At 37.7% G+C, this 25,218-nt stretch overlaps 1 protein-coding gene across 1 annotated transcript in view; it reads right to left on the bottom strand.

Moving 5' to 3' along the window:
* Positions 1-25,218, bottom strand: part of SYNE1 (spectrin repeat containing nuclear envelope protein 1) — a 471,821-nt gene that overhangs the window by 400,976 nt on the left and 45,627 nt on the right. Inside the window, exons 10-21 of the mRNA XM_055002895.1 lie at positions 24,058-24,170; positions 23,289-23,457; positions 19,555-19,651; positions 16,618-16,820; positions 14,880-15,044; positions 13,610-13,762; positions 11,276-11,419; positions 9,740-9,913; positions 8,425-8,583; positions 6,315-6,479; positions 3,856-3,990; positions 1,267-1,425 (exon numbers count right to left, since the gene is read on the bottom strand). Of these exons, the coding sequence (XP_054858870.1) occupies positions 1,267-1,425; positions 3,856-3,990; positions 6,315-6,479; positions 8,425-8,583; positions 9,740-9,913; positions 11,276-11,419; positions 13,610-13,762; positions 14,880-15,044; positions 16,618-16,820; positions 19,555-19,651; positions 23,289-23,457; positions 24,058-24,170 (1,836 nt within the window). The remainder of the gene's footprint in view (positions 1-1,266; positions 1,426-3,855; positions 3,991-6,314; positions 6,480-8,424; positions 8,584-9,739; positions 9,914-11,275; positions 11,420-13,609; positions 13,763-14,879; positions 15,045-16,617; positions 16,821-19,554; positions 19,652-23,288; positions 23,458-24,057; positions 24,171-25,218) is intronic.

Genomic DNA, 25,218 nt, shown 5'->3' on the forward strand with positions numbered 1-25,218 from the left:
AATGAAAATACAAATGCCTAATCTAAACCTCTTGCCATGTTCCACAGCACAGCTTATGATACCAACCAATCCTGCAGCCAATCACAGCTCTCTAAAGTACCATACAAATTCAAAATGGGACATCCATAGTTCAGATAATAAGGTGTATGACATGGGGCTCACTCTAGCCTCATGTCAGGTACATTTGAACACATACCAAAAACTTTGGTGATGGGAACTTTAGAGAAAGGAAAGTTTGCACAAATAGATAAGAAGGAGCATAAACACTTACGTTGTACATTTCTTTCACTGCTCTGCTCAGAACCCTTACATTTCAAGATACAAACACCAATCTGAAGCCTCACTCCTCCAAATGGGTATATAAGAATAATGAACCCCACACAGGTAAGCAAAGGAAGGGTGATCCCTTGACTCAACCTGTGACTGCTGCAAATGTTTCCCTATGCCCCCATGTACCTATATGCTGCTTTAACCCTTTCTCCATCAATAGCTGCTAGCGTGTGCACATGTAAAAAGGGGGCTTTTCATTGCAGGCTGTCAGTGCAATGGCATACTAGTATAACACAGAGGTGGTGGACACAGTGAGCATTACCACATTCCTTAGTGACTAACAGTAATTCCACTCTAAGCTTTGCTACTGCTAGCCAAGTACTCTTGCCTTGCAATATCAGAGCACTGCCCCAGCAGAAACTGCAGGCATAGTTGTGATGCAGATCCTTAAAATGGATGAGTAAACATTGGCTAAATGGGTACACTATATGCACAATAAATGCATCCCACAAAGTGTTAATTCCCAAAGGAGAGGAGGTTGTTGACCATTGTGCACATCACCTTTGTTTTCCTGACTCTAAAACAATAGCTTTTCTCTGTAGCAAGACTATTACTCCTGCAAATCTACTTTAAACATTGTTTATATTAATTCATTGATACAAAATTGGCAAAAATGATCCTACTGCTTCAGAACAAACATTGCCTGTAGAAATCCCCAAATTGGATTGAGTGGTGATGCAACAAACTAGGAAGAGCTGAGCATGTGGTAAAGCAATCACACAATTGATTTATCACATGCTAATTCCTTCGTCTACACTCTCAACACTTTTGTCATATGAATTAGCTTTAACTTGGATTCACAGAGGATTTACTTTCAAATACCAGTATTAGGGACACAATTGAAATAATTACCATATGGAGGTAATTTTCAACATGTCACATGCCTTCATGAGGATGAATTTCTAGAAGTATCCTCTTGATTATTATAGGGCATACCTTGTGCTCTCTAATTATCTTCTCACTGCTCTCCTTGGCCACCAGCTCTTGCTGTCGAGCTAATTCACCATAACATTCTTGCACTGTTCCTAGGAATTTGTTCTTTTCCACTTCAATCTTTAAGCGAAGTAAATGGTATGGTGCTTCTGACTGGAGATCCTGCACTCCACAAGAGGTTGAAAAGGGGGAAACTAATATGATACTAATTTAGAAAGCAAATAACCTTTTAGAATATGGGTAACACCAGGTCACTACAGCAAGGGGAATATAGGCCAGCATATGTACCAGTCTTCCTCAGACAATCCAGATATTTACCACTCCCCTCCATTATCAAGTCTTTCGAAATTTTAATATTTCTTACTCGTAATTTTGTATGAATTATGTATGATTTGATCATTGATCAACATAAATATCTTTTACTCTTTTTAAAAAAAAATCAGAGATTTGGGGAGCAATCCCAAGCAATTCTACTCAGAAGTAGGCTCCATTTTATTCAGTGCAGCCAAGGATCTTACAGTGTGATTCCATCAGCACAGCAGCAGATCCTCCAAGAGAAAGGCTTTTTTGTTTATAGAGGAGGGGAAGGCAATTTTTGTCAATCCCTCTCCCGCTGTAGATGCCAGAATTTACTGACACACTGAAGAAGCATGATTTTGGGAGTCAAAGAAGCCTGCAGTGAAGGGGGAGGGGGGGCAGGGAAGCCACTTTCCTCTAGCGTGATTCTGCTCATACTGCTGAAAAGCCAAGCCTAAGTCTTCTGCTTTTGGGTGGGGGGATAATAAAGTACATGAAGTATTAAATGCTCCTTATCTTGGAGTCTGCCATGCCATCTTCATGTCCTAGCAATTTTATGGCACTGTTGACAAAAGTAGTCAATATCCTTTGTGAAACATTGTAAAGGAAATCATATCCAAATATAAAACTACATAATCATGCATACTTTCTGTAACGGGCTACATCATAAATATATGAACATCATTAAAAAACTACAGTTCTACAAAAATAATTCACAAATGTCACTTAAAGCATTTAGTGTGCTCATGTAAAAGAAAGTTAGCTTTAAATTAAGAATGCTCAAACATCTGCAGATTTGGCTTGTGTCCTGTTTGCTGGTTGTAAACAGAGACCTGATTTTTCGATGATCAGTCCAACAATTCATCAGTCTGGTTATAGGTGTTCAGAAGGTTGTTTCACTATAGTCTTTATTAATCATGCAATACAGCACAATTGTTTTTTTTGTGCATAAGCATTCACACACAGCCCAATGGAGTTCTACTATTCTCCCCATCCTTCCTACATGAACAGCTTTCCTGAGCTAGCAGTTGTTTAAAAAGACAAGTAGATAACTCACAAATACATCTCTAATCAATAAATGTTGTGTCTCAATAAAATCCTGCCCTTTGCTGTTCATCTAAGTAGTCCTTAATGATGCTAATGTCCACCAATCAGCTTGAACTGGTAGCATCTTAGCATGCAACATTCTGAGAAAACCTAATGCAAACCAGTTCATTTGGCAGCCATTTGCAGCTACTTGCCATGAACAGACTCAGAGTCTTTCTACACAAGACCTCTTACATGAAGATGCTCAAGTATAAGGAGACACAATGTTAGCTGGGAAGCATAGTTTTAAAAAGACAGAGCTGGAGATCGCTCCTCAGAGGATTTGTTAATTTCATCTTTGCCTCTTCAAAGAGGAGGTGAAATTTATAGAGCCTTGGGGGTGGCAACGATGAAATTAACAAATCCTCCGAGGAGTGATCTCTGTCACCTCTGTCTTTTTAAACTACTCTTCCTGGATAACATTGTGTCTCCCTGCACTTGAGAGTCCTTGTGTAAGAGGTCTCGTGTAGAGAGACTCTGAGTGATCAGCTAACATCTGATCATCAGCTTCAAGCACAATAAATTCAAGATGCTTCTAAATCATCAGGTTTCTCAATTGATGACTGGGCAGGAAAACTGATTAATTTACACTGTTCCTGTTTTTTATGGGTGACTTTGGTCATAGCGGATGTATGTGAATAGGTACTGCAAAGTTTCGCAATTAACACCATTTCAAAATAGTCTGATAAGAGTTTTATATCACGTCCTTATTTTGCTCTCATCAGTGATAGCAAGGCCTCATAAAACATCATTAAGAACATAATTTGGCTAATAAGTGTATTGGAAATATCATTTGAAAAACTTAGCTGCCTTGCCGGTCTCTAGAAAGAGGGCTATCCAGAAGCTAGGTCCTCTAATGAAAACAACATTCACATTTATGTTATGCTATCACTTACACTATCATTAAATAAAATAACTTCATCCAACTTTAATATCTTGAAGAAAACACCATTTGTAATGTGTGAACTACTGATTATCAAACAATCAGGTGTTTGAGAATGAAAAATCACTTATCAATATAGTTTATTGCATAATGTTAGGTCAATACAAAGCATGTCAATTTTAAAATGTCTAATTCATGAACATATTTTTTGCCTCTGCAAGTCAACCTGGAAGAACAATTTGAAGTCAAGACCTCTTTTATGGAAAAAATGGATTCTGAAGTAAATCACTTATACTCTGTATAAGTAAACTCCAAAAAAAACTAACCTTCCATTGTTTATGTAGCTTCCTAACAGCTTCCTGGAGACTGTGTTGTTCTTGCTCAGGAAGGATGTCAGTAAGTTCATCACAAGCTTTCAGGAAAGCATTTAGCACCCTCTGGTCCAACTGGCTGAAAAACTCCTGATATTGAAAGAGAATGTTCCACATTCATAATCATAATGTTGTTACTACAGAAAACACAAAGCTGGCTTCAAAATCTCAGATACTGTACATGCAGGGGGCTTAGATTTCTGCTCTTAAGGCTAGTTTTATTAATGGTATCTAAATCAGAATACCCCAAGCCCATATCGCCTCAATTTATGTCACCAGGGTCTAAGGCCATTTTGGAGTTTTGAATTCTTTTGAGTTTTGAGTTTGAGTTCTTTTGTAGCCAATGGCCAAGTCAGTTATTGGTATAAAAGGGCAATAGCAATGGTCCCAATTTTACTATTCCAATAGCAGCAAAAATCAAGTTTCTCCCTTCTTCACATCTCTGTTGACAGTAAATTATATGTATATATTTTTATTCATTTATAGCTTACCTTTCTCGCTAAAACTCAAGGCAGATTACACAGTATAAAAGGTTTTTTTTAAAAAAAAAGACATTACAGTCACATAGTATGAGACAACCAAAAACAACGCAATAGGACTAGGATTAGTAACAATGCAAAAAAAATCAGACATGAGATGTCATAACACATAAATAATGAAATTATAAAAGTAAAAAAGTGTAGTAAGAGCAAGATAATACATAAACACATAATGATTGTTAAGTTTATAATTTTTAAAAAGCCACAATCAATGTTCATTTGTAAGAGATTCTAATTTATTTCTATGAGTTGTACTTCCACATATTGGAGGACTGCAGTTTGTTTATTTCTGAGGAACATGCATAGTCTATGAATAATGGTTGAAGCACTGAAACTTACACACAACTAAGGGAAGGGAAGGGAGCAGAGAGTTCTTGACTGAAAAATATGCTGATCCTCTCCCATAGGCAGAACTTGATTCAGTAGGGGAAATAGGCTGCATGGATCATACCCTTTCATATAGTTCTGGAACTGGATAATTCTCCAATTTAAAATGAACATTTTGAAAAATCATATTCTGACAGCGGCATAGATGGAAATGCTGATTCTTTGTTTATTCTGTTCTATAACATAATTTAATTTTTCTGATTCCCTCGTCTTTCAAATAGGGTCCAGAAAATACTGGAATGTTACTACCTTGATTTGGAGTAACTCTTGGTCTTAGAGAAGTAAAAGCCAGTTGAACCTCCCTTGAAACAGTTAGAAATTACACTGCTGCCACCTCCCCACTCCCCACCCCCAGGCAAATGATTTTCCAGAACCAAATGGCTGTTGGCCTCATACCAGCAAGCACGCAAGGTGGGAGAGTGTGCCTGGTAGGCTCAGAACGTTGTGTGCATGTCCCAGATGAATCTGATAATATTTTAAGACCAAGCAGGAAGCATAAAGTCTGTGGCAAATGTACTTCACAAGAACAATGCTAAATGGAGTTCTCTGGGATTGGATGGGTAACTTTTGGGATCTCTAACAGCCCAGATATTTCATTGTGTTCTAATACTTTTAAATCTGTTTTGGGGAGGTGGGATTATATGCTAGTTTTATGTTGATTAATTGCTGCATCAGTGTTTGGCAGAACAAATATCCACTCACAGTTATACACAGTCGTTGGACTTAAAAAAGCTTGTCCAATGCTCTAAGCAAGACCACGCATATCAAGGCAAGGTATTAGCCTTCATCAATATAAAGTTTTAAGTGTAAATGTGGCTCTTTTAGAGCCAAAGGAGGGATTGATGTGGCCGGTTTATTATAATCCATTTCTCTTTCTTTGTAACATGCTCTTTGTCCTGTAAAATGCTTGACACGTATGACACCAGAGATTGTAAAGCTCATGTTCTGTCCAAAACAAGAGGCATAGAGTTTCTAATCAGATAGATAATGTAGTTAGACAAACAAGTGAACTTGCAGTTTTGAACTGAGTTCAAGAGGTAAAGAAAAACCATGTGATTCATCACTGTCCTTACAACAGAGGGTTTTTTGTCTGCAAAGGTATTTAATGTGTGCTGAAAATATGTATGGCACTGACAACCCGTCAGCTTCTTAGGCTGGTAAGAGCAGTGAGTCCACAGCTGTGAAATTTTGTGTGTGTATATGTATCTCTGTGCATTTCTGTCACTTTGTGAATTTTTTTTATTCTAAGCTTGCTCCTGTTCTCAAATAAAAGATCTTTCACAGATCACTGTTTTCAGATGCATGTGTTAAAACTGCCACTACATCAGGTTTACAGGGTCAAAGGGGTTGGATATCTGTGCAGTGCTCCAAAATTCTCTGTGATGCAGTGAAGTTTATTGTAGTTCCACATTGTTTAATTCATTAATGCTAAATACACACTGCTAACAATTAAACAGAAAGCTGTCCAAAGATCTCAGTTATACTTACAGTATGTTTCCTGAGAAGTTCTTCAGGATTACCACTTTCCTTCAGACAACAATATGCAATCTGTAGCACATTTTCTAATTCTGATCTAGATTCTTCAAATTTCTTCAGCAAACGGCTATTTGCCTCAACATTTTTCTTCCAGTCATTTGTCTTCTTGACCATATTCTTAATATATAAGTGAAAAAGAAATAATGTTGTAGCCAAACATTTTATGTTTTGGTATTAAAAAAGAAATGTGACAAAATGTTAGATCCTGTGCAAGACGCATGTAAGGATCACCAATCTTCCCAGCTTTCTGCTTCCTCCAACAGCCATTTCTGATCCTGGGAAAGTTTATTCCCAGGATGATGGAGCCTACATGGAGTAACAGCCATGCAGCGAGGCTGTGGTAGGAAATTGTTCCCTTTCTCCTCCTACCAGTGGAGCTCCTCTTATGGAAGGTGCTACAGGAGGAAGCAATTTCACCCTTTCCCACTCCCCCGTGCAACCTCCCAACCCATATGGTTACTACTCCAAACTTTCCTGAGTTTTGAAATGGCTCCCAGGGAGAGGGAAAAGCCGGGATATTGGTAACGGTCAGTGCAGAATCATGGCGTCAACCCCAACTGGTGTTGTTTCCTTTCCTTGCCAGCATTTCTTCAGGTGAAATTTTGAAATAATCTGTCTTGTATGGAATCAGATTAGATTTCGATAATTTTAATTTGAATGTAGCCTGAAAATTAGATCTTTAAGAGCTTTGGTGCTTAAATCTCAGTTTCTTAATCTATTAATCTATTGAAACAAACATTTTGTTTGTTTCAGTATAGACAGGATTTATCATTTATTTGATATCAGGCTGAGAACAAATGACTTTTTGTAACACTTCAAAATAAAATAGTTAATAGTAAATTAGGCTTAGTTTAGTACCATGTCACGCTGACAGTGAGAGTTGTACAAGGAAAAGGGGCAGGTCAGGACAAAGGTTCTTCTCCTTGGTATAGTTTTCGGTGCGGACAGACTATTTGTATGGAGAAAAATCGATCATAAGAACCCCACCTGTAATCTGAATAGATACAGCCCAGGTTTCCTAATTGAGTGAGAAGTAGCGGTTAGGCTCCCCCGCCCCCCAATCATAGAAGCATCACCAAAAAGTAAAATGTGCAAAAGGTAGAGAAAGAACTTAATATGTACCAACGGTAGGACTTCTGCAATAAAATGAAGTTACCTACCCAAGCAGGTAGGTATATACCTATAATTATATATGGTCACATATCACCTCTGTTGTTATACAGAAAAAGATTAATTTCGAATTCAAAAGCAATACCTTAAGTGATCAGTACCAAATAATGCAGTGCCAATGACTCACCAGCTGTGTTTATCTAACTATCCATATCTTCCGTCAAGCTGTTTAAACTGTAACTGGTTCTTTTACCTCAGCTATGTTCAGGGGGATATATTTCTATAACATCTCTAACAGTTGGAAATTCACTGTATAGGAAAGAGTAACTATAGGCAGTCTTCTTGACTATGAGTGGTTTCCTGCAGCCTTTTATCCAGCCGTTCTCCCAGTGAAGTTCAGAACATGAATTTTCAGGACAAACATATTGGAATGCCACTGGAGGATTGGTAGTGCAGGTAGGGAAAGGTTAAGGCCTCCCTCCCTACAGCTTTTCTGCTCCAAGTTCTTGCCTTTTGAAGCTGTTTTTCTTTTTAAAAAGATGACATTAGGTCTATGTTCAGTTTCACGTCATATATTGTAACCTCTCACTCCACTTATTCTTTATTCCAAATTCCTACCTCCTAAAGTTGCCTTTCTATTTAAAAATGGTTTGGTGGATATCAGTGCAGTCCTAAGCAGAATTACACTCTTCTGAGTCCACTGAAGTCAAGAAGGGTGTAGTTCTGTTTACTCATATTTCTGTATCACATTCTGCTAGCACCTCACAAAGGTTCCTCAAAATACATTCTTGTTTACATTATTTTTAATACTTTTCAAGAATGGCTCATATAATTTTATGAATTTGTATCAAATGTGAACCTGCTCATTTGACATATTTGGGTAACTTTGGCTTTCTTTTCAGCCACACTGGATATTCTTCAAAATACACTGACCTTACACCCGACAAATTACCTGAAAAGCAGCTTGAATTTCTGTGACTTTTTTTCGAATCACTGACAAATTGAGGTGTTGTAATGCCTTACTTGAGGCCACAAACTTCACAATGCTCTGACTATTTCTCTCAATTAGTGACAAAGCCTTTTTGCAATTTTCTTGATAAGCTACTAGATCCTAAAAGAAAATGAAAGAGAAATTAAAGCAGAATGACATCACCGTGTGGTTCCTATACTCTAATTACAAGTGAGATTTTCAATTTTATTTTATAAACAAATTAATGGATTTTGATGTTAATATCATCTCACAAACTTCTTTTTTAAAGCAGCAATCCTATATTTAGGTATGAGCATTTAAGTCCTATTGCTTGCAAAAGACGCTGAGTGTTTGCAATGAAACTTGACTGCTGTTATTCTTCAAATGCAACGTTGTAATAAAAAAACCCATATTTAATACAGATTCCACAGAAATTTACAAGAACACTATGCAAATATATTTCTTTGTCCCATACCCACTAGAGATGGGCATGAACTGGGAAAAAAATGAACCGTGTGGTTCGTGATTTGTCACATTTCATGAACCACGAACAGTGAACCTGCCCTGGTTTGCAAACCGGTTCATTTGGTTCGTGAAAACATCACAGCCAGGTCAGCAAATAGTCACTTCCGGGTCAACAGAAGGTCACTTACAGGCCAGCAGAAGGCCACTTCTGGGTCAGCAGAAGGTCTGCAGGAAGTCCATCCCCTGTTGCGTAGGAGACTGATTAATTGGCACCAGGCTGTCTGCAGTGACGAACCAAAAAACAAACCAAACAAACCAGCCTAGAGTTTGTGGAGGTTCATCTAAAATGGGCTCTGACGAACTGCCGGTTCACAACCATGAACCAACCCAGTTTATCACGAACTTTGGTTCGTATTTTATTTCATGCCCATCTCTAATACCCACATTATGGGGAACATGCCTGACTTTTACCATGATTTTTATCATGGAACAAGCAATTGCTGTGAATTAAGCAAAAAAAATTATAAATATAAAATATTTATTAATACGATCTCATTTAAAACCATGATTACTACTTCTTGCACTTTTGTATTTGTGTGAAGACTGTGGGTCTCCAGGAGTCTTATTCCATGGAAAACAATTACCTAGAGTAAAAGCATATAAACTGTTTAAAATTCTAGATTTCAAAGCTTTTTAGAAATGAATCTCTGCAATTTATTTATGATTATGGTCTTATTCATCAGCATCTCCAATGCTGTATTTGGTGAAATAATAATCCTGTATTTGCTGAAAGAATACTATCTTACGAACTGAATATGCATGCAAGGCATACCTGATGTTGCTGTTTAAAAACATCTGCAGGCTGTACTTGAGGATCTAAGACGGAAATAATTTCATTGACTTTTTCAAGAGATTCATAAAAGTTTGTGATTTGCTTCTCCAATTCTTCAAGGGAAGGAACCATTTTTTGAGATTCATACAGCAGAATAGGGCAGGTCTCATTAATCTGTGGGTAATAAAAAGATATTAAAATTCTTGCATCAAAGTGTCAAAACAGGAAAATACACAAATATACACAGGTGTGTGTGTATTATTTATGTTATGTATTATCTGGCTCTAATAAAATATTCATATAAAAGCTATCACTAACATAAAAGGCTTAAAAGAGTAGGATGGTCTGTACAGTATTACTAATTTAATATTGGTTTAATACATAGTCATTAAATATCATTAGGACATCTGCGTAGAGAACTATTTATTTTATTCAATTTGTATTCCACCCTTCCTACAGCCTGCAGACTCAGCTCCAGCTTTTTCCTCCTCACTTTTACTCATTTTTTTCTCTCTCCCAGCATTCTAACATTCTTGCAAAATGTCCTTTTGATACTATTCTTTGTCTTAAAACAGGAGTTTTCATATCCCCCTGTGCCCCGGTATTAAGTATCCTTTTTCTTTTTTCTAAATTTATTGCCCTGACTCTGCTCCCTTTCACATGAATATCCTGTAAATAATGCAAAAGCTTTGCAAATGAAATATCAAAATAACAAACCATATTACATCTTCTCCCCAACATTATGGGAAAGCACTTACCAACATATTTGGTTCCTTTGTTTAAAAGCTCAGAATTCAGATTTGAAACACACACACATACACACAAACATAGAGGCCTAAACTGACATGGGATAATTTGGGCTGCTTTGTATGCAATCATTCAAAGTCAGTTCCAGATCTAACCATTCAGCACAAAAGTTTCAGCCTTCAGCTCTTTTCCCATTGCCAAGTCAGATTATGTTTTTCTTCCTTTTTGAATGTTATTTAATTAAGTTTCACAGGCATATGTTGCTTTTATGAGTAAATTGTGAAGAGAATGTAAGGAAATCATTGGGAGGCCTCAAACAGGATGCTGTAGTAAGACCACTATTAGACCCTAGAGGCTGCCATGAATAAATGTGATAATCCCAAGGACGATGAAAACCATGGGGGAAAGTAGTTTCTGTTTTAATGTCATCCATGTTTTAATATCATTGCAGCACCAAGGAGTGCTGGGAACCATGTTTCCCATAGTTTCCAAGTGCCCTTAACAGCATTGCACATTCTCACAGCAGTGTCTTGGGTCTGATAAAGGTCCCTAGCATATTTGGAGATCTCTCCATGACCATTTCTTACTTTCAATGCATAGGAGGGCTCCAGGCATCTGAAATAAATCAATTTAGAGTTCTGAACTTGACACTAAATTGAGGATGGAGGGGATCTACTAAATCCAGAGTCTGAACTTCCCCTTTTCAGGCCCAACCATATCAGTAGCCTTAGGTTTTGGACTCTTTCTAAGAACGGAACAGTCACGTGAGCAAAAAAAACCCCAAGTGACCTTGCTGAGATGTACTTTAATTCCTGACATGGTTGAAAGCATTTCATTGATGTCTTCTTGAGGAATTTCCTTAGTTATAAGTTGTGCTGTTCTTGTAACCATCTTGTACTGAGCTTCCATCACAGGCACTTTTTGTTTAATATCCTGCAATAAATATGTAAATATGTGTAATTTTTGCATATTAGCTTGTTCATATGCCAGCTCTAGGAACCATCCAACAACTAACAAAGCTGATTTTTCTTCAGTCACATCAATACACATGATTTCATATTACATTAATTATATATGAATTCAAGGTCTGTACAACAATTTTTATGCAACTATTTTGTGAAGATTTCTCATTGGAAAAATCCATTGGCATTGCTTCAAAACACTTGGAAAAGAAGCAAGGAAAGCATCACACTTTTGAGTCAAGTATTCAAATTAACTACAAGAACATTTTTAAGCCTTAACTTTCTTTAAAAAAACAGTGATAATTGTTTTATCAATTATCTTTCCATCCTGAATCTAGTTCACCAACTCTTTCCTTTCTTTGACTCAGCCAAACTGCCATGCTAATCCATGCTTTTGTAATATTGTGGTTGGATTATTGTTACACATTCTACATACAACGGGCTCCCAAAATCCAGTGTAGTTTAGCAAGGGATGGGTGATGTCCCTGTTAGCCTAGTTCACATTACTAGTGGTTGGCATACACGGAGTGGGGGAGCAAGAGAAGTTCAAACTGTGCAAGGAAAAAAGCCTCTCTAAATCCCATTTGGCACAGCACTCGAAGGAGGGTAAGACCCAGAACATGCCCCTCCAGCCCCCTAAGGAAATGCTTTTCAAACTTTCAAACTGCAAGGACTCTTATTTGGGTTTTAAAATTTTATGGACCCCCGATTTCTTCCTTTCTCCCTCATTGGTATACCCCACATGCTGGACAGCCCCTTTTCAAAATGCATGCCACAAGCCACAGAGCACCATGGAGGTTTCTATTCTCCTAAGTCCTCAAAATAATACAGAAAAAAAACCACCAGATACAACGTAGAAGCACGTTTAAGAAAAATGTTTTTATTTTCTGTGCAAGGCAAATCTCAAAGTTAGCAGATTAATACTGACCCACTGACCAATACTCTTATCTACATGCCTCCAGCTACCACCCTAAACATACTACTCAGTCAATTGTCTACAGCCAAGCCTTACGTTACAACCGTATCTGATCCAATGCTCTTGATTGGGGCTCTCACTTAAGAGATTTACAACAAGCATTTTGGGGGCTAAAGTACCCACCAAATAAGGCGAGGAAACAAATCGACAGGGCCAGACTAGCACCCAGAAACAGTCTGCTCCAGGACAAACCAAAGGGAACTAACAACAGAACACCACTGGTTGTCACCTATAGCTCCCAGCTCAAACCCATCCAACGTATAATCAGTGATCTACAACCCATCCTGGAAAATGATGCCTCTCTCTCAGAAGCCCTGGGTGGAAGACCTCTCCTTGCCTACAGACAGCCCCCCAACCTTAAACGACTTCTCACTTACAACCATGAACCAGGTAACAGAGTCACCAACACAGGTACCAGACCCTGCAACAGACCCAGATGCCAACTCTGCCCTCATACCTACCCAGAAAATATGATTACAGGACCCAAAGGCATCAACTACACTATCTCTGGCTCTTCCAGCTTCTCTTCCTCCAATGTGATATATGCCCTCATGTGCCAACAATGTCCATCTGCTCTGTACATTGGACAAACCAGCCAACCTCTACGCAAAAGAATAAATGGACACAAATCTGATATTAAAAATGGCAACATCCAGAAACCAGTAGGAGAACACTTCAATCTACCAAGACATTCCATCAAGGACTTAAAGGTCACCATAGTTTGACAGAAACATTTCAAAAACAAAATCCAATGGGAAGCTGCTGAATTGGAATTCATATGTAAATTTGACTCAGTCAAACTTGGATTGAATAGAGACTATGAATGGTTATCTCATTACCAAAAGTAACTGCCCTCAGGTATTCCATTTAGATTCTGCCATGGAGGAGAGGGGTCACTTCCAGCCTGTATTGTGCATTCCACCTCTTTTGTGAACTTATTTACATTTATATGACCCTTACTCCCTGCACCCTCTCTCTCCCCTCCCCTCACCACCTATATATCTCAGGCCAGTTTCTTCATACCCTTCATGCATCTGATGAAGAGAGATGTGGCTCTTGAAAGCTTATGCTACTATAAAGTTGATTAGTCTTAAAGGTGTTACTGGACTCTTTGCTAGTTGTGTACTGTTATTAATCTCCATCATCCTCTAAAATAAAATTTCTAAAGAAGGAAAAGCAACTTGCCTCCATTTCTTGGATAAACATCTTCATGTTTAAAAAGGACACTTCTAAAGGGAAACAGAGTTTCCTATTTGCTTCGTCAGTAAAAGCAGACAAGACAGCAACACCATCCAAATATTCCTTCTGCATTCTGTCTAATTCATCTGCTCGAGCATACTAAAAAAGAGAAGATAATGTCAACGTAAAAGAAAAGTCATCTTCTGACTGTTCCAGGAATAAGTGTTTACATTTCATTATAGCTTCTCATGCCATCAACTGGAACCCCAGTTGGGTTATGAGTGCCACCTGCTGGGTCTCACAAACCCATACAGTGTCACCCTTTTCATTGTTTTTGGAAGGACTGTGTGTGGAGAGCAAGGATACCACTTCTCATGCCTCTGTTTGCACAAATGCTGAAAAAACACAAGGGTCACAAACACAAGGGTTAGCAAAACAGGGTCACTAAGCAGCAGAGAGGATTCAATTTTTGCATAGACAGGTTGACTGCCCCTCTCTATAAAAGCTTTCCATTGCCTTTTCTCTTATCCCCCACCTAGCAGATTCTGGCCATTCCACCACTGGCAGGACCTCCAACGCTCTGTGCATTTCCTTGCAGAGCCCCCTCTTGCTAAGATGATCTCACAGGGTGCTTTGTTGTGGGGATAATAACGGCATACTTTGTAAACCGCTCTGAGTGGGCATTAAGTTGTCCTGAAGGGTGGTATATAAATCGAATGTTGCTGTTGTTGTTGTTGTTATTATCATGGAGAGGCTCTGCACTGCAAGCACAGGCTAGGAGCATCTGATAACTGACAGGGTAGGGGTGGTTGGGCTAAGAGGGGGAGAAACAGAGAAGGCAAGGAAAAGCCCTTGTGGGGAGAAGAGATATCGCGGAACCTGCCTGTTCTAGCTTACTCCTCACTACAGTTTATCTTCTCAGCTTTTGCTTCCTATGCCCTGAGATCATAGTGTGTCATCCACAGTTCTGGCCTTGAAACTGCTGAGGTAGTAACTCTGGCCATTTCTTTTCCTGATATATGACTTGATGTCACTTGGCTGCTATGTTACATGAGTTCCTGTCATGTGCATGGCACTCAGTAGTTTCCATCCTACCAGAGAAAGGTCCCAGGTTTGGAAACCTTAAAGATCACTGCCTTAAGGTATATATTTTGGTTTACTTACACTATGTTAAGTAAAATATAAAACTTTATTAGATTAAGGATGAGTTAATTTTATATGCTTACTTCATATCAATTGATTAATAACTGTGGAAGAAAAAATGTTAAGGACATACTTGCTTAACTTGCATAAATAATTCCCTCCACCGTCCATTGAGCAGTAGAAGCTGTTGTTTTAAATCTCTGGAAATGGTTTCATCACAAGTCTCAATCAGAAAATTCCCAGCATCATTCATAGCAGTGTGCTGTTGTATCCAATGAGGTAAATGCCGGAAGAAATCCTAGGAAGAAAACATCTAGCATTGCTGAAAACGTTATAATCATGTCACACCATATGATAAAAATGTTGCTAGTGCCCACGGTTTCTCCTGATTTTCATTCATGCTTAATATCCAAAGACAGGAAGCAGTTTGGGCTGTAATACTCAGTATATGCTCTACAAACTGTAAAAAGTTTGTTACTTATTTCTGAAGGGAAAGGCCCATTAATGCTCAGTTTCATTTGATATGAGCTAATTTTACTGCAGAAATGGAGATTTAAGACATTGACCTTCAGCCCTGTTTTATTTTCAGTTTGGGTTCTCTGTAAAATAGTCATAGAATTATTCACTGCCATGGTGATAGAGGTTCCATACTACTCAAGCAGAGATGTTCTAGTCCAGTATAAATCTGTTAGCTTTGAGGTGCCACAAAACTCCTGTTTAGCAGGATCTCACCCATTATCTGGAATAACCCACTATGTTTCTTTTCCATCTGACTTTGGGATTCATTCAAATTTGATAATATTTTAAATATAAGCTGTTGTTCAAGGCCTAGGATCATATATGAATTCCTTATCTAGATCTAGATAACGAATTCATATATGATCCTAGGCCTTGAACAACAGCTTATATTTAAAATATTATCAAATTTGAATCTAGATCTAGAATCTAGATCTTGATCTAGATCTAGATAGATAGATATAGTACAGCTAAAACACAGAGTATGAGCAGATATTATTAAACATAACTGAAAAATGCAAAAATCATAAAAATTAAATTGCAGATATATTTCTACATTCGTTCAGAATTTTCAATTTCTATTTTGATGTTTAGAGTTGATGTTGTTGACATTTCCTGAACTCTGACCCTTAGACAGAGTATTCATAATATAACTGTGGTATTATAATAATGTCAAATCCCTGCTCATCAGTTATACAATTGTACTCTTTTGCTCTGCTCCAGCAAAGATGATATGGATACAAAAGCATCTATGCGACAACCAAATCCTCACTGAGAATAGGAACCATATGAACAAAAGTATGCTTCTCAAGCATTTGACATTGTTGAATTAGGCCTGTGCACACAGTGTCCAACTGACAACTGGAGTAATCAGCTCTGACAATACCAATTACCTGTTTGATTCATTTATTTTATTTACAAAGTTACACGCTGCCTTTCTGCCCAGTCAAGGCCATCGAGTTAGCTCAGTGGTGCTGATGGTAAAAAGAATGAAAACAGCTTTCACTTTTCCACTCCAAAAGAAGATCAATGCCACTAAAGCTAACAGAGCTAACAATTTAATAAATGGGCAGATGCACCCAGATTCTCAATGATGTGCATCACATGAAGCTGCTTTCCACTGAGTCAGACTATTGGTGTATCCAGATCAGAAGTGTCTACCCTGACTAGCACCAGATCTCCAGTACTCAGAATTCTTTCATGACACCAGCTACCAGAGTGTTTTAACTGGTGCTGGGGTTGAACCAGGGACCTTCTGTATACAAAACAGATGTCCAGTACTGGTTCCTCTCAATCTCTGTTGAACAACAGTGGCAAACAGCTGCTGCAAGATTATGGAAAAGAACACTCCTTACCTTTTTGGCATGTTCAGGTTGATTCAGCATTTTTTCAGCATCCTCCAGCCAAGCCTGCAGACTAGCCACTGTGCTGCTGTAGCGATCCCAGTTGGTGATGACTTCCTCTAACATGCTCCTCACGCTTCTCACCTCTACTGACAAGTGCCTCCACTGTGTGGTTGTCTCATTCATGAACTTCACCACAGACTCTATTTCTTCCACTGAAATATAATACTAGGAATTAATATAAATCTTGAAACAAATTATTATTCCAACATGATGATGATGATAATGATGATGAAATGAGGAAGAGAAGGAGAGGGAGAGGGAGAACCTTCTCAGCAATCCTTATAATGACTCTGCAAGATGTCAATAATATTATTTCAGATGTGGGATGGAGGCTGAGAGATAGTGGCTTGCTTCAAAGTCTAGTTTTTTTTATTAAGAAACATATCTCAAAACACACTCCTACAACCATTACAATTTAAAAGTAAGAAATTAAGCAAATTGTAAAAACACTGGCTCTATTCAGACATCTCACAAACACATGGTTTAATTAATTAATTAATTGACTACGGTTAGTGTGCTGCATAATCACAAGGTGTAGTTAGTCAAATTGATGTCTGGCAAGCCAAAATCTGAAACCATTTTTTGAATTTTGAATTTGTTGTGTTTCCATGGCACTATCTGCTCTTTTTCAAGATCTCATGTCTGTTAAAAACACAGATATGCCCAGGGTTTAGGGGAAAGCAGAACTTCTAGCAGGAATAAATTGGAAGTGATGCACTGTGCAGTTCCCATGCCAAGAACAGATTGATACACAGATGTCTGTGCATGTAAGGCGTGCTTCCCAGTCATTGACAATAATATGAGCACTACTTGATTAAACTGACGATCTATCATTGGTTTTCAGTGGCCAGCCATAAACATCCAGGAAGCCCACAACAGCTCTCCTACTTTGGTCCCATGAGCAAAAGTATTTAATGGCATACTGTCACTGAACTTAGGGATTCTGTTTAGCTAACTTGGCTAAAGACTACTGCCAGACCTATCAATGAAATTATCTAACCAGTATTTAAAGCCATTTAAGCTTGTAGCTATCAAGTCATCTTGTGGCAGTGAATTCCATAAACTGGTAATGGAGTCATATAGGGTTTTTTTGCTTATCCCGAGTCTGTTAATTTCTCTGTGTCACCTCAAACACTGTAACCTTTCTTCATAACGATGCTTCCCCAACTTCTTGATCATTGTGGTTGCCATTTTCTGAACTGTTCTAAGTTCTACAATCCCCTTTTGAGAGGGGACAACCAGAACTGTCCACCATACTGTCCAAAGATGGTGGTACTATAAACTTATATAAGAGTATTACTTTACAGGCTATTTTTATTTATCCCCTTCCACTGGTCTAGATTAATATATTTTATTTTTTTAAAAATAAATCTTTTATAATGATTATTCTAATTCAGTCTCAGGCAGTGATCAAATATACAATTCTGTGCATATGTTTTTTGGCTACATGATAAATGTCAATAGAAAAATTTAGGCCAATATAATTTCCTGTGTGGAAATACTATAATGACATCAATTTCCATGTTTTTACAAGTCTACCCCATATGGTAAAATGTTGCATCCATATTCTGACATTTCCAACAATGTCTACTGTAGCCCTTACTGATTCTCGCAATGTCTTTGGGAGTAATGTACCATCTAAAGAAAATTTTATTCCAATTTTCTCTCAATAACTGACAGTCTGTAAATTTTATGTCCTTAGTCCATAAATTTTCCCACAAGTCCATCAGAATAGTTTCCTCAAAATTTTGCATCCATTTTATCATACAAGTCTTGACTTGCTCCATTTTTGTATGGTATTGCAGTAGTATTTTATAAATCTTCCCCAAAAGATGCAACAAGTCTCCAGAAATTAATCATTCATATTGTGTTTTTGCTCTTAGCCTCCACCTTCTTGAGAATTTGGTCCTTCAATCTTGATACTATTTGGTGATAAGTCAGCTATGGAACGTTTTTGCCTTGAGCCTGGATTTCTTGCCAAGTTTTTATGTTTCTTTCTTTGTCTATCATTAATTCATAACTGAGTTGATCAATTCTGTTTCTCACTGCTGCATCGTAGTAGGCGTTAACTGATGACATCAGTGGAAAAATTGGTGGGCTCAATCTATTTCTGCATTGGAACCATATTTTAAACAATCCATCCCTTATAATATGGGTCTCATCTTGTTTATGAATGGATTTACATAATTTATTTTTCCATAAATAATTGTGGATACCTTCTTTAGCATCTGCTATCTCCAATTTGATATGCCTGCCACTTGGATTCATGATCCAATCTGTTATCCAAACTAACACTGCTGCAAACTAATGCTGCTGTTCCTAACTGATTCCTTTCCTTCTATATGTTTCAATGCAATAAGAAGAATACACCACAAAAACATAGATTGCTTAGTATCTTAGCAAAAGTACATCTCTAAAATGTATTCATCTTGTTGCCCATGCCCCTGATCTCACACACTTGAACTCTAATGTTGTCATTTTTCAAATCACTTAGCAACATCTACAGTTCAATATATTGTCGAAGGCCTTCACGGCCGGAGAACGATGGTTGTTGTGGATTTTCCGGGCTGTATAGCCGTGGTCTTGGCACTGTAGTTCCTGACGTTTCGCCAGCAGCTGTGGCTGGCATCTTCTGAGGTGTAGCACCAAAAGACAGAGATCTCTCTGTGACACTGAGAGATCTCTGTCTTTTGGTGCTACACCTCTGAAGATGCCAGCCACAGCTGCTGGCAAAACGTCAGGAACTACAGTGCCAAGACCATGGCTATACAGCCCAGAAAATCCACAACAACCATCTACTGTTCAGCTTGACTGCATAATAAAAATGGAATCCTAACTAGTACTTTCTAGTGGTGCCAGTGATAAAAGAAATACATCACTACTTACCTGAGCCATTAGCTTTGGCATACATCTCAGCTGCCTTCTTCAGGATTTGGTATGTAACTTCATACTGCTCAAAAAATTTGTTATTTTCTATAACAGTCTGAAAACAAAATAAAAAGATATTTTAAGATATTAACAAAGTTTATGGGGAAATAGTAATGTTCTATACATCCCATTATGTTAAGCAGTTTTGTCCACTATCATTATTCTTCTCCATGCACTAATAAATCTATATGTGAAAATGTCATTGAATAGTAACAAGCTTCACATCATCCATAAAGTGCCCTTTCTCCCAGAAAATGTGAATGGAGATCAAAGAACCTGCTATAAACTTTTAAAGATTTTGACGAAGTGCTTGGACGGTGACAGATCTATTATTTACTAAAAATAATGCCATAATTAGAGATGGGAATCTCTTTTTGAAAAGACAAAATCTAACAAACTTTAAGCACATCTATTTCAATGGAAGATAGGGGTTAAAATGCATTTGGTATCTGTGGGACTTCTCTTTGCTTGGATAATATCTGTTGTCTGGAATGTTGAAGTAGAGGACAAACTTCTGAGCGCCCAAAGAGCTGGGCAATTGTTTAGGTTTGTTCTGAAAGGAATGCAGAAGTAATCGCTGCCTGGATCATATGACATCTGTCTTTTGTTTCTCAAGGTATGATCCTTTGATCTTATCTCTATGTTGATAATGAGTTGCATCAGCAAATACAGAAACAGCATACCCTCACAAATATGTTGGATTAGTATTAGGGGCTTAACCAGGAAGACAGCATGTGAACCTACACTGAAAGGTGGGCTGGTACCATTACAACAGAAATAACCTCTACTATTTGATGCTAACCAGAATCCATGCATAAAGCTTTAAGTGGAACCAAAAGACTTGAAAAGAAAAATTAACAGGAAGTTGGATGAGTCACCTACAACTACACAAAAATGTTTTGGATACTTATTATCCAGTTATGCCAGGGTAAGTCTGTCCACACAATGGCTTTAATGCAGACTATTGTGAGCAGTGCTTTCCAGTCTTGCCTTCCATTTCCTGCCTTTCCAGTCTTTCTGTAGTCCTCTGTGTCTCCCTCCAAAGTCATTCCTGAGAGCTAAAACACGCAAGACGAATTACACGAGGATGCTCAAGCGAAGGGAGATGCAATGTTAGCCAGGAAGCCAAGTTTTAAAAGACAGAAAGGAAGGCTTTGTCAATTTCCTCTCTCTACAGAGCACCAAGATCACTCCTCAGAGGGTTTGTTTATTTCATCTTCACCTCCCAGAAGGCTCAGTCAGTTTCACATCCCCTTCTAGGAGGGGAAGATGAAATAAACAAACCCTCTGAGGAAAGATCTTGGTGGCTCTGTAGAGCGAGGAAATTGACAAAGCCTTCCGTTCTGTCTTTTAAAACTTGGCTTCCCAGCTAACAGTGCATCTCCCTTCACTTGAGCATCCTTGTGTAATTCATCTTGTGTGTTTTAGCTTTGAGAGTCTAGGAATCCTTAGAAACAGTGTGAAATGCAGCATGGGTGGGTATAGTGAGAAGGGGAGACTGGCAGGAATGATAACCCCCAAAGTCTTTCATGAACTGTTGCTCCATTCACACAGGAATATGCGTAATACAAGGGAAGGATGGGGGCAAATTCCTTCCATTTCACCTTCCTATTGCATTCACCTGCTCCACATCCTATTATGTTGTCAATGGTCCCCCATCAACCCTCAGGAGTGGGTTTAGAGTGACATAGATGGTTGCAGAAAGGAAGCAGCAGTGGAAAAGATCCCTTCTGAAGATGCAGTTCCACTTCTGATCTACCCCAAAATATGTAAAGGGCAACTGTAATGTAGTACTGAAGGATGAACCTGACATCAATCAACACTAGTTATAGTCATTGCTGTTCTTGTTTTGTCATTTTAGTTCATGATTTCACAGTATAAACTTTAGCGGTAAAGACACATGAATAATTCACATTCTTATTCACCAACTTGCTGAATAAACCCTTTAAATTGTTTCTTAGGTTAAAAATAGATTACTGCTCATCTAATTAAGAGCAAAATATTATTTCATCAGTATTGTTTCCTATATATTTTATTGCTCATAAACATATTCCCTATACTGTATGAAAAATATCCGTTTTAAAATATTTGGTATTCACAATTTCCTATTGTCTTAATTTAATTTTCTGCTCATTTTTTCAAATTACAAGTTATCGACAAAGGCAGCATTGCAAAAGGCATCTGTCAACTGATATGCAATATCTTTGTGGACAGATTCCCAAAACCACAATAGACAATGTATACAATACATATAAAACATTAACTGAAACATGCCTACCCAATTATATCTGAAAAAAATTGACAGCTTTCATTTAATCTTTTATGGCCAAACCAGAAATGTCAAAATAGCACAAAAGACCTATTCTCACTGTTATTTTTTATTTTTACTGGGAACTGAACAACCTATCAACATAAATATGATTTTTGAATTTTGTACAAAATTAGGAAGCCTAAATTCTTCAAATAGAATTCAGAAGGAATAGTCCCTTAATTTGCCTTCTCCTACCCATCACTGACTGCTCCTCCTTTCCACAGGCTATAGTAAACCCAACCCCTTTCCATCTCACCACAGTTAAGGAAAGATATGCAGGAATAGCCTTCTCTCGGTCTAAGATTTCAAAAGAAGAAGCGGCTCATACTTTTTCAAGTTCAAAAGCCTGAGAGCTTTTGAGTTTCCCTTTAATAATGAAATGAAAGCTAAAATAATTAAAGCTGAAATTTCAGAATTTTATAAAGTCAACTATTATTGTCAGTAGAAAAAAAAATCAGATTATGATTTCACAACCACAGAAATTTCTGGGCCCTGTAGCCTCTAGGAAATCAAGCTATAGTTACATAGCATAAAGATCTTAAAAAATCTGAAACTTGTAAATTTGTTCAAACCAAGGTCAAGTAACGAATGTATGAGGATTCCTATGCATTCATCGTGTAATTTTGAAATATAGACTTTCCCTCCTTTTTTTTTGCTGTAATTGCAGTGCTAATTATTACTCAATAAAAGCCATGGGGAAAAATCCTATCCTGGTCTTTGCATTCCTAATCCTTTGCTTATTGAAATTTCACAATATCTTTTTAATTTTCATTCCAGAATGGAAAGAGTATGAAGGTCTGAAGAAGTGCTCATAGTTATATACTGTCTAGCAAGTCAAGCTACTCTAAACTCCTACTGCTTTAAGATTACCAGTAGACTGGGATACAAGAGAGCAGTATATTAATGTAGCACTATTTCTAGGGACTGATGGGAGAAAATAATAGATACATTGTCTAGGGGGGAAGCATTAACATCACATATATAAGCACAAATTTCAATAACCTCAACACGTGGAACATTTTCAGTATTTCCAGATTCTGTGTACATTTCTGCCTCTGTTCATGAAAAATGCATATTATATTGAGCGCTGTTCATTATCCCTTAGTTGGTTAGTCAGTATGTGTGTGTGTTCTGCAATGCCTACATAATAAGAACATGCTCAATATAGGAGTGTGTGCCTTGACTCACCATGACGTGGGAGGTTTCCATCCTCAGCTATCTCCTTATAATTCTCTTTTGTATAAAATAATGTACAGTCTAGAGAGATATTGTTTGAAAAAGGTATCATTCAGAATAAGCAATTTATGAGATAATTCTCTTGCATCCTTGGGTGTTACATTTTCTTTATGTCTATAGAACATGTTTAAAAATTTAAACTTACCATATAGTTTTGAAGCAGAAGTTCAACAGATTCCCTTCTTCCATATTTAATAATCCATGATTTTAATTTTGACTCTGCTAGAACCAAGAGCGATAGCAGACGGTACTTCAATTCCAAGAACTCCATTTTCAGCAGATGAAGCTCAGATGAAGAGGCAACAAAATTAAACCTAGGTAAGAACCACGCTATATCAAAACAGTGAAACAATAAGTAGAAAACCTGTTTTTCAAGCTGCTAATGCAAAACCTGAAGGTAAATCTGATTTTGTATTGTTGTTATTACTCTTCCGATTGCTCATTAACAGCAAACTAATCACTATATTTATTAAGCAAAGAAAAACACGATTTATAGATAAGATCCTAAGCATTCTTACTCAGATCTTATTTAACTCAGCAGAGTTTAGTTTCCATTAAATAAGCTTAGGCTTGCAGACTAAGAAACTTTCATTATCAAATGATATTAAGTAGATCGCTTTCTCTCTTCTCCCATAAGAATTATGAAAATATTGTTACACAATGTTCCTTCTATATCTATCTAAGTAGCAACTATAAATCAGTCTGAACAAAAAACCTCTTTCAGAATCTGTAGCTCATTTAATTTCAAGAGAGTTTTTTTGTCGTTAATTACTATACTGCATGGCATATTTTTTATTTCCACAACACAGAAATACCCACTGGAAAGCTAACAGACACTGACTTTTAACTGAAAAGAACATAAAACAAACTGGTCCTTTACCCACTGCATCCGCGAAGAATGAAATCAGACTTACCTCTCTGCCATATCATCTAGCTGCTCTGGTGGAACAGGAACTCCATTGACAGATTGAGCTCTGTGGATCTCCTGGAACGTTTTTTTGCAGCCATCTACATTTTTAAGCACATCCTAATTTGGATTTGTGAGGGGGGGAAAGGCACACAGTAAGCAATCAAAAAGGTACAATTTTTAAAAGCTGCACTGATGACTCAATGCATTAAGCATTTGGATCATGCTGTCACATTTATATGTGAGGAAAAGCATTTACAGCAGCATGAGCTTCAAGAGAAGGAAAGTGCCTTTTGAGATATTGTACTAAAATTGTGCCTTGTAATTTAAAATGCCTTATATTTGTGCCTTATTGTGCCTTATATTTTAAAATAGGCAACTCTGGCACTGCCTAAAACATCCAGAGCTTTAAAGGAACATGTTGCCTGAGCTATCTATCCATATTTTTCTCGAGAGAAAATGATAGCTCTGCAACTGGTAATATTTTATAACGGCAATCCCTCCCCCAACTAACTGCCTTGTTTCAATGTTTTCTGCACCTAGATTCATCACCCCTCCACAAAAAAACCGAAGATCCGATCTCACAAGGTCATTGTGTGTTCAGTGTATAGTGACCTCTAGCACATAGCATTTAAATACTCAATGGTTATGTATTCTGTGTTAGAGAGTGCAGCTTCTAAACCATACAGCAACGATAAGATACAAACCAGAATAATCTTCATAATAGGATCTCTTTTCTCTAGTATCTAAGCAACAGCACTTTGCAAGGTTTACTGGAGATAACTTACTAAAATGAATGACTAGCAACCATCACCTAAGAAATATTCATAAATAAAACATGCTGAGTCTTTAGAAGACTGCCAGAGTCTGAAGATTTAGTCAGTTATACAATCCTTGCTTGATTGGATATCAAACAGCTTTGTCTAGTAAGAAAACCCCTGTCTCAGTTTGAACGTCATATTATCAAGCTCATGGTTGCCAAGAAGAATTGTCTTCTCAAGAGGTGAAAACAATGGAGAATCATCCTTCTGGACCACCTTTAAAGGGAGGAGTGAAGGATAAGGACCACCCCCATATTCTATCTATTCACTGGGAATGTCCGGAGACACTTTTGGTGAGAACAGTAATTTCTCTCTTTTGGTGTAAGTGCCAAATATGAATGAACCCT

This window comes from Eublepharis macularius, chromosome 1, assembly GCF_028583425.1.
Source record: "Eublepharis macularius isolate TG4126 chromosome 1, MPM_Emac_v1.0, whole genome shotgun sequence".
Taxonomy (NCBI): domain Eukaryota; kingdom Metazoa; phylum Chordata; class Lepidosauria; order Squamata; family Eublepharidae; genus Eublepharis; species Eublepharis macularius.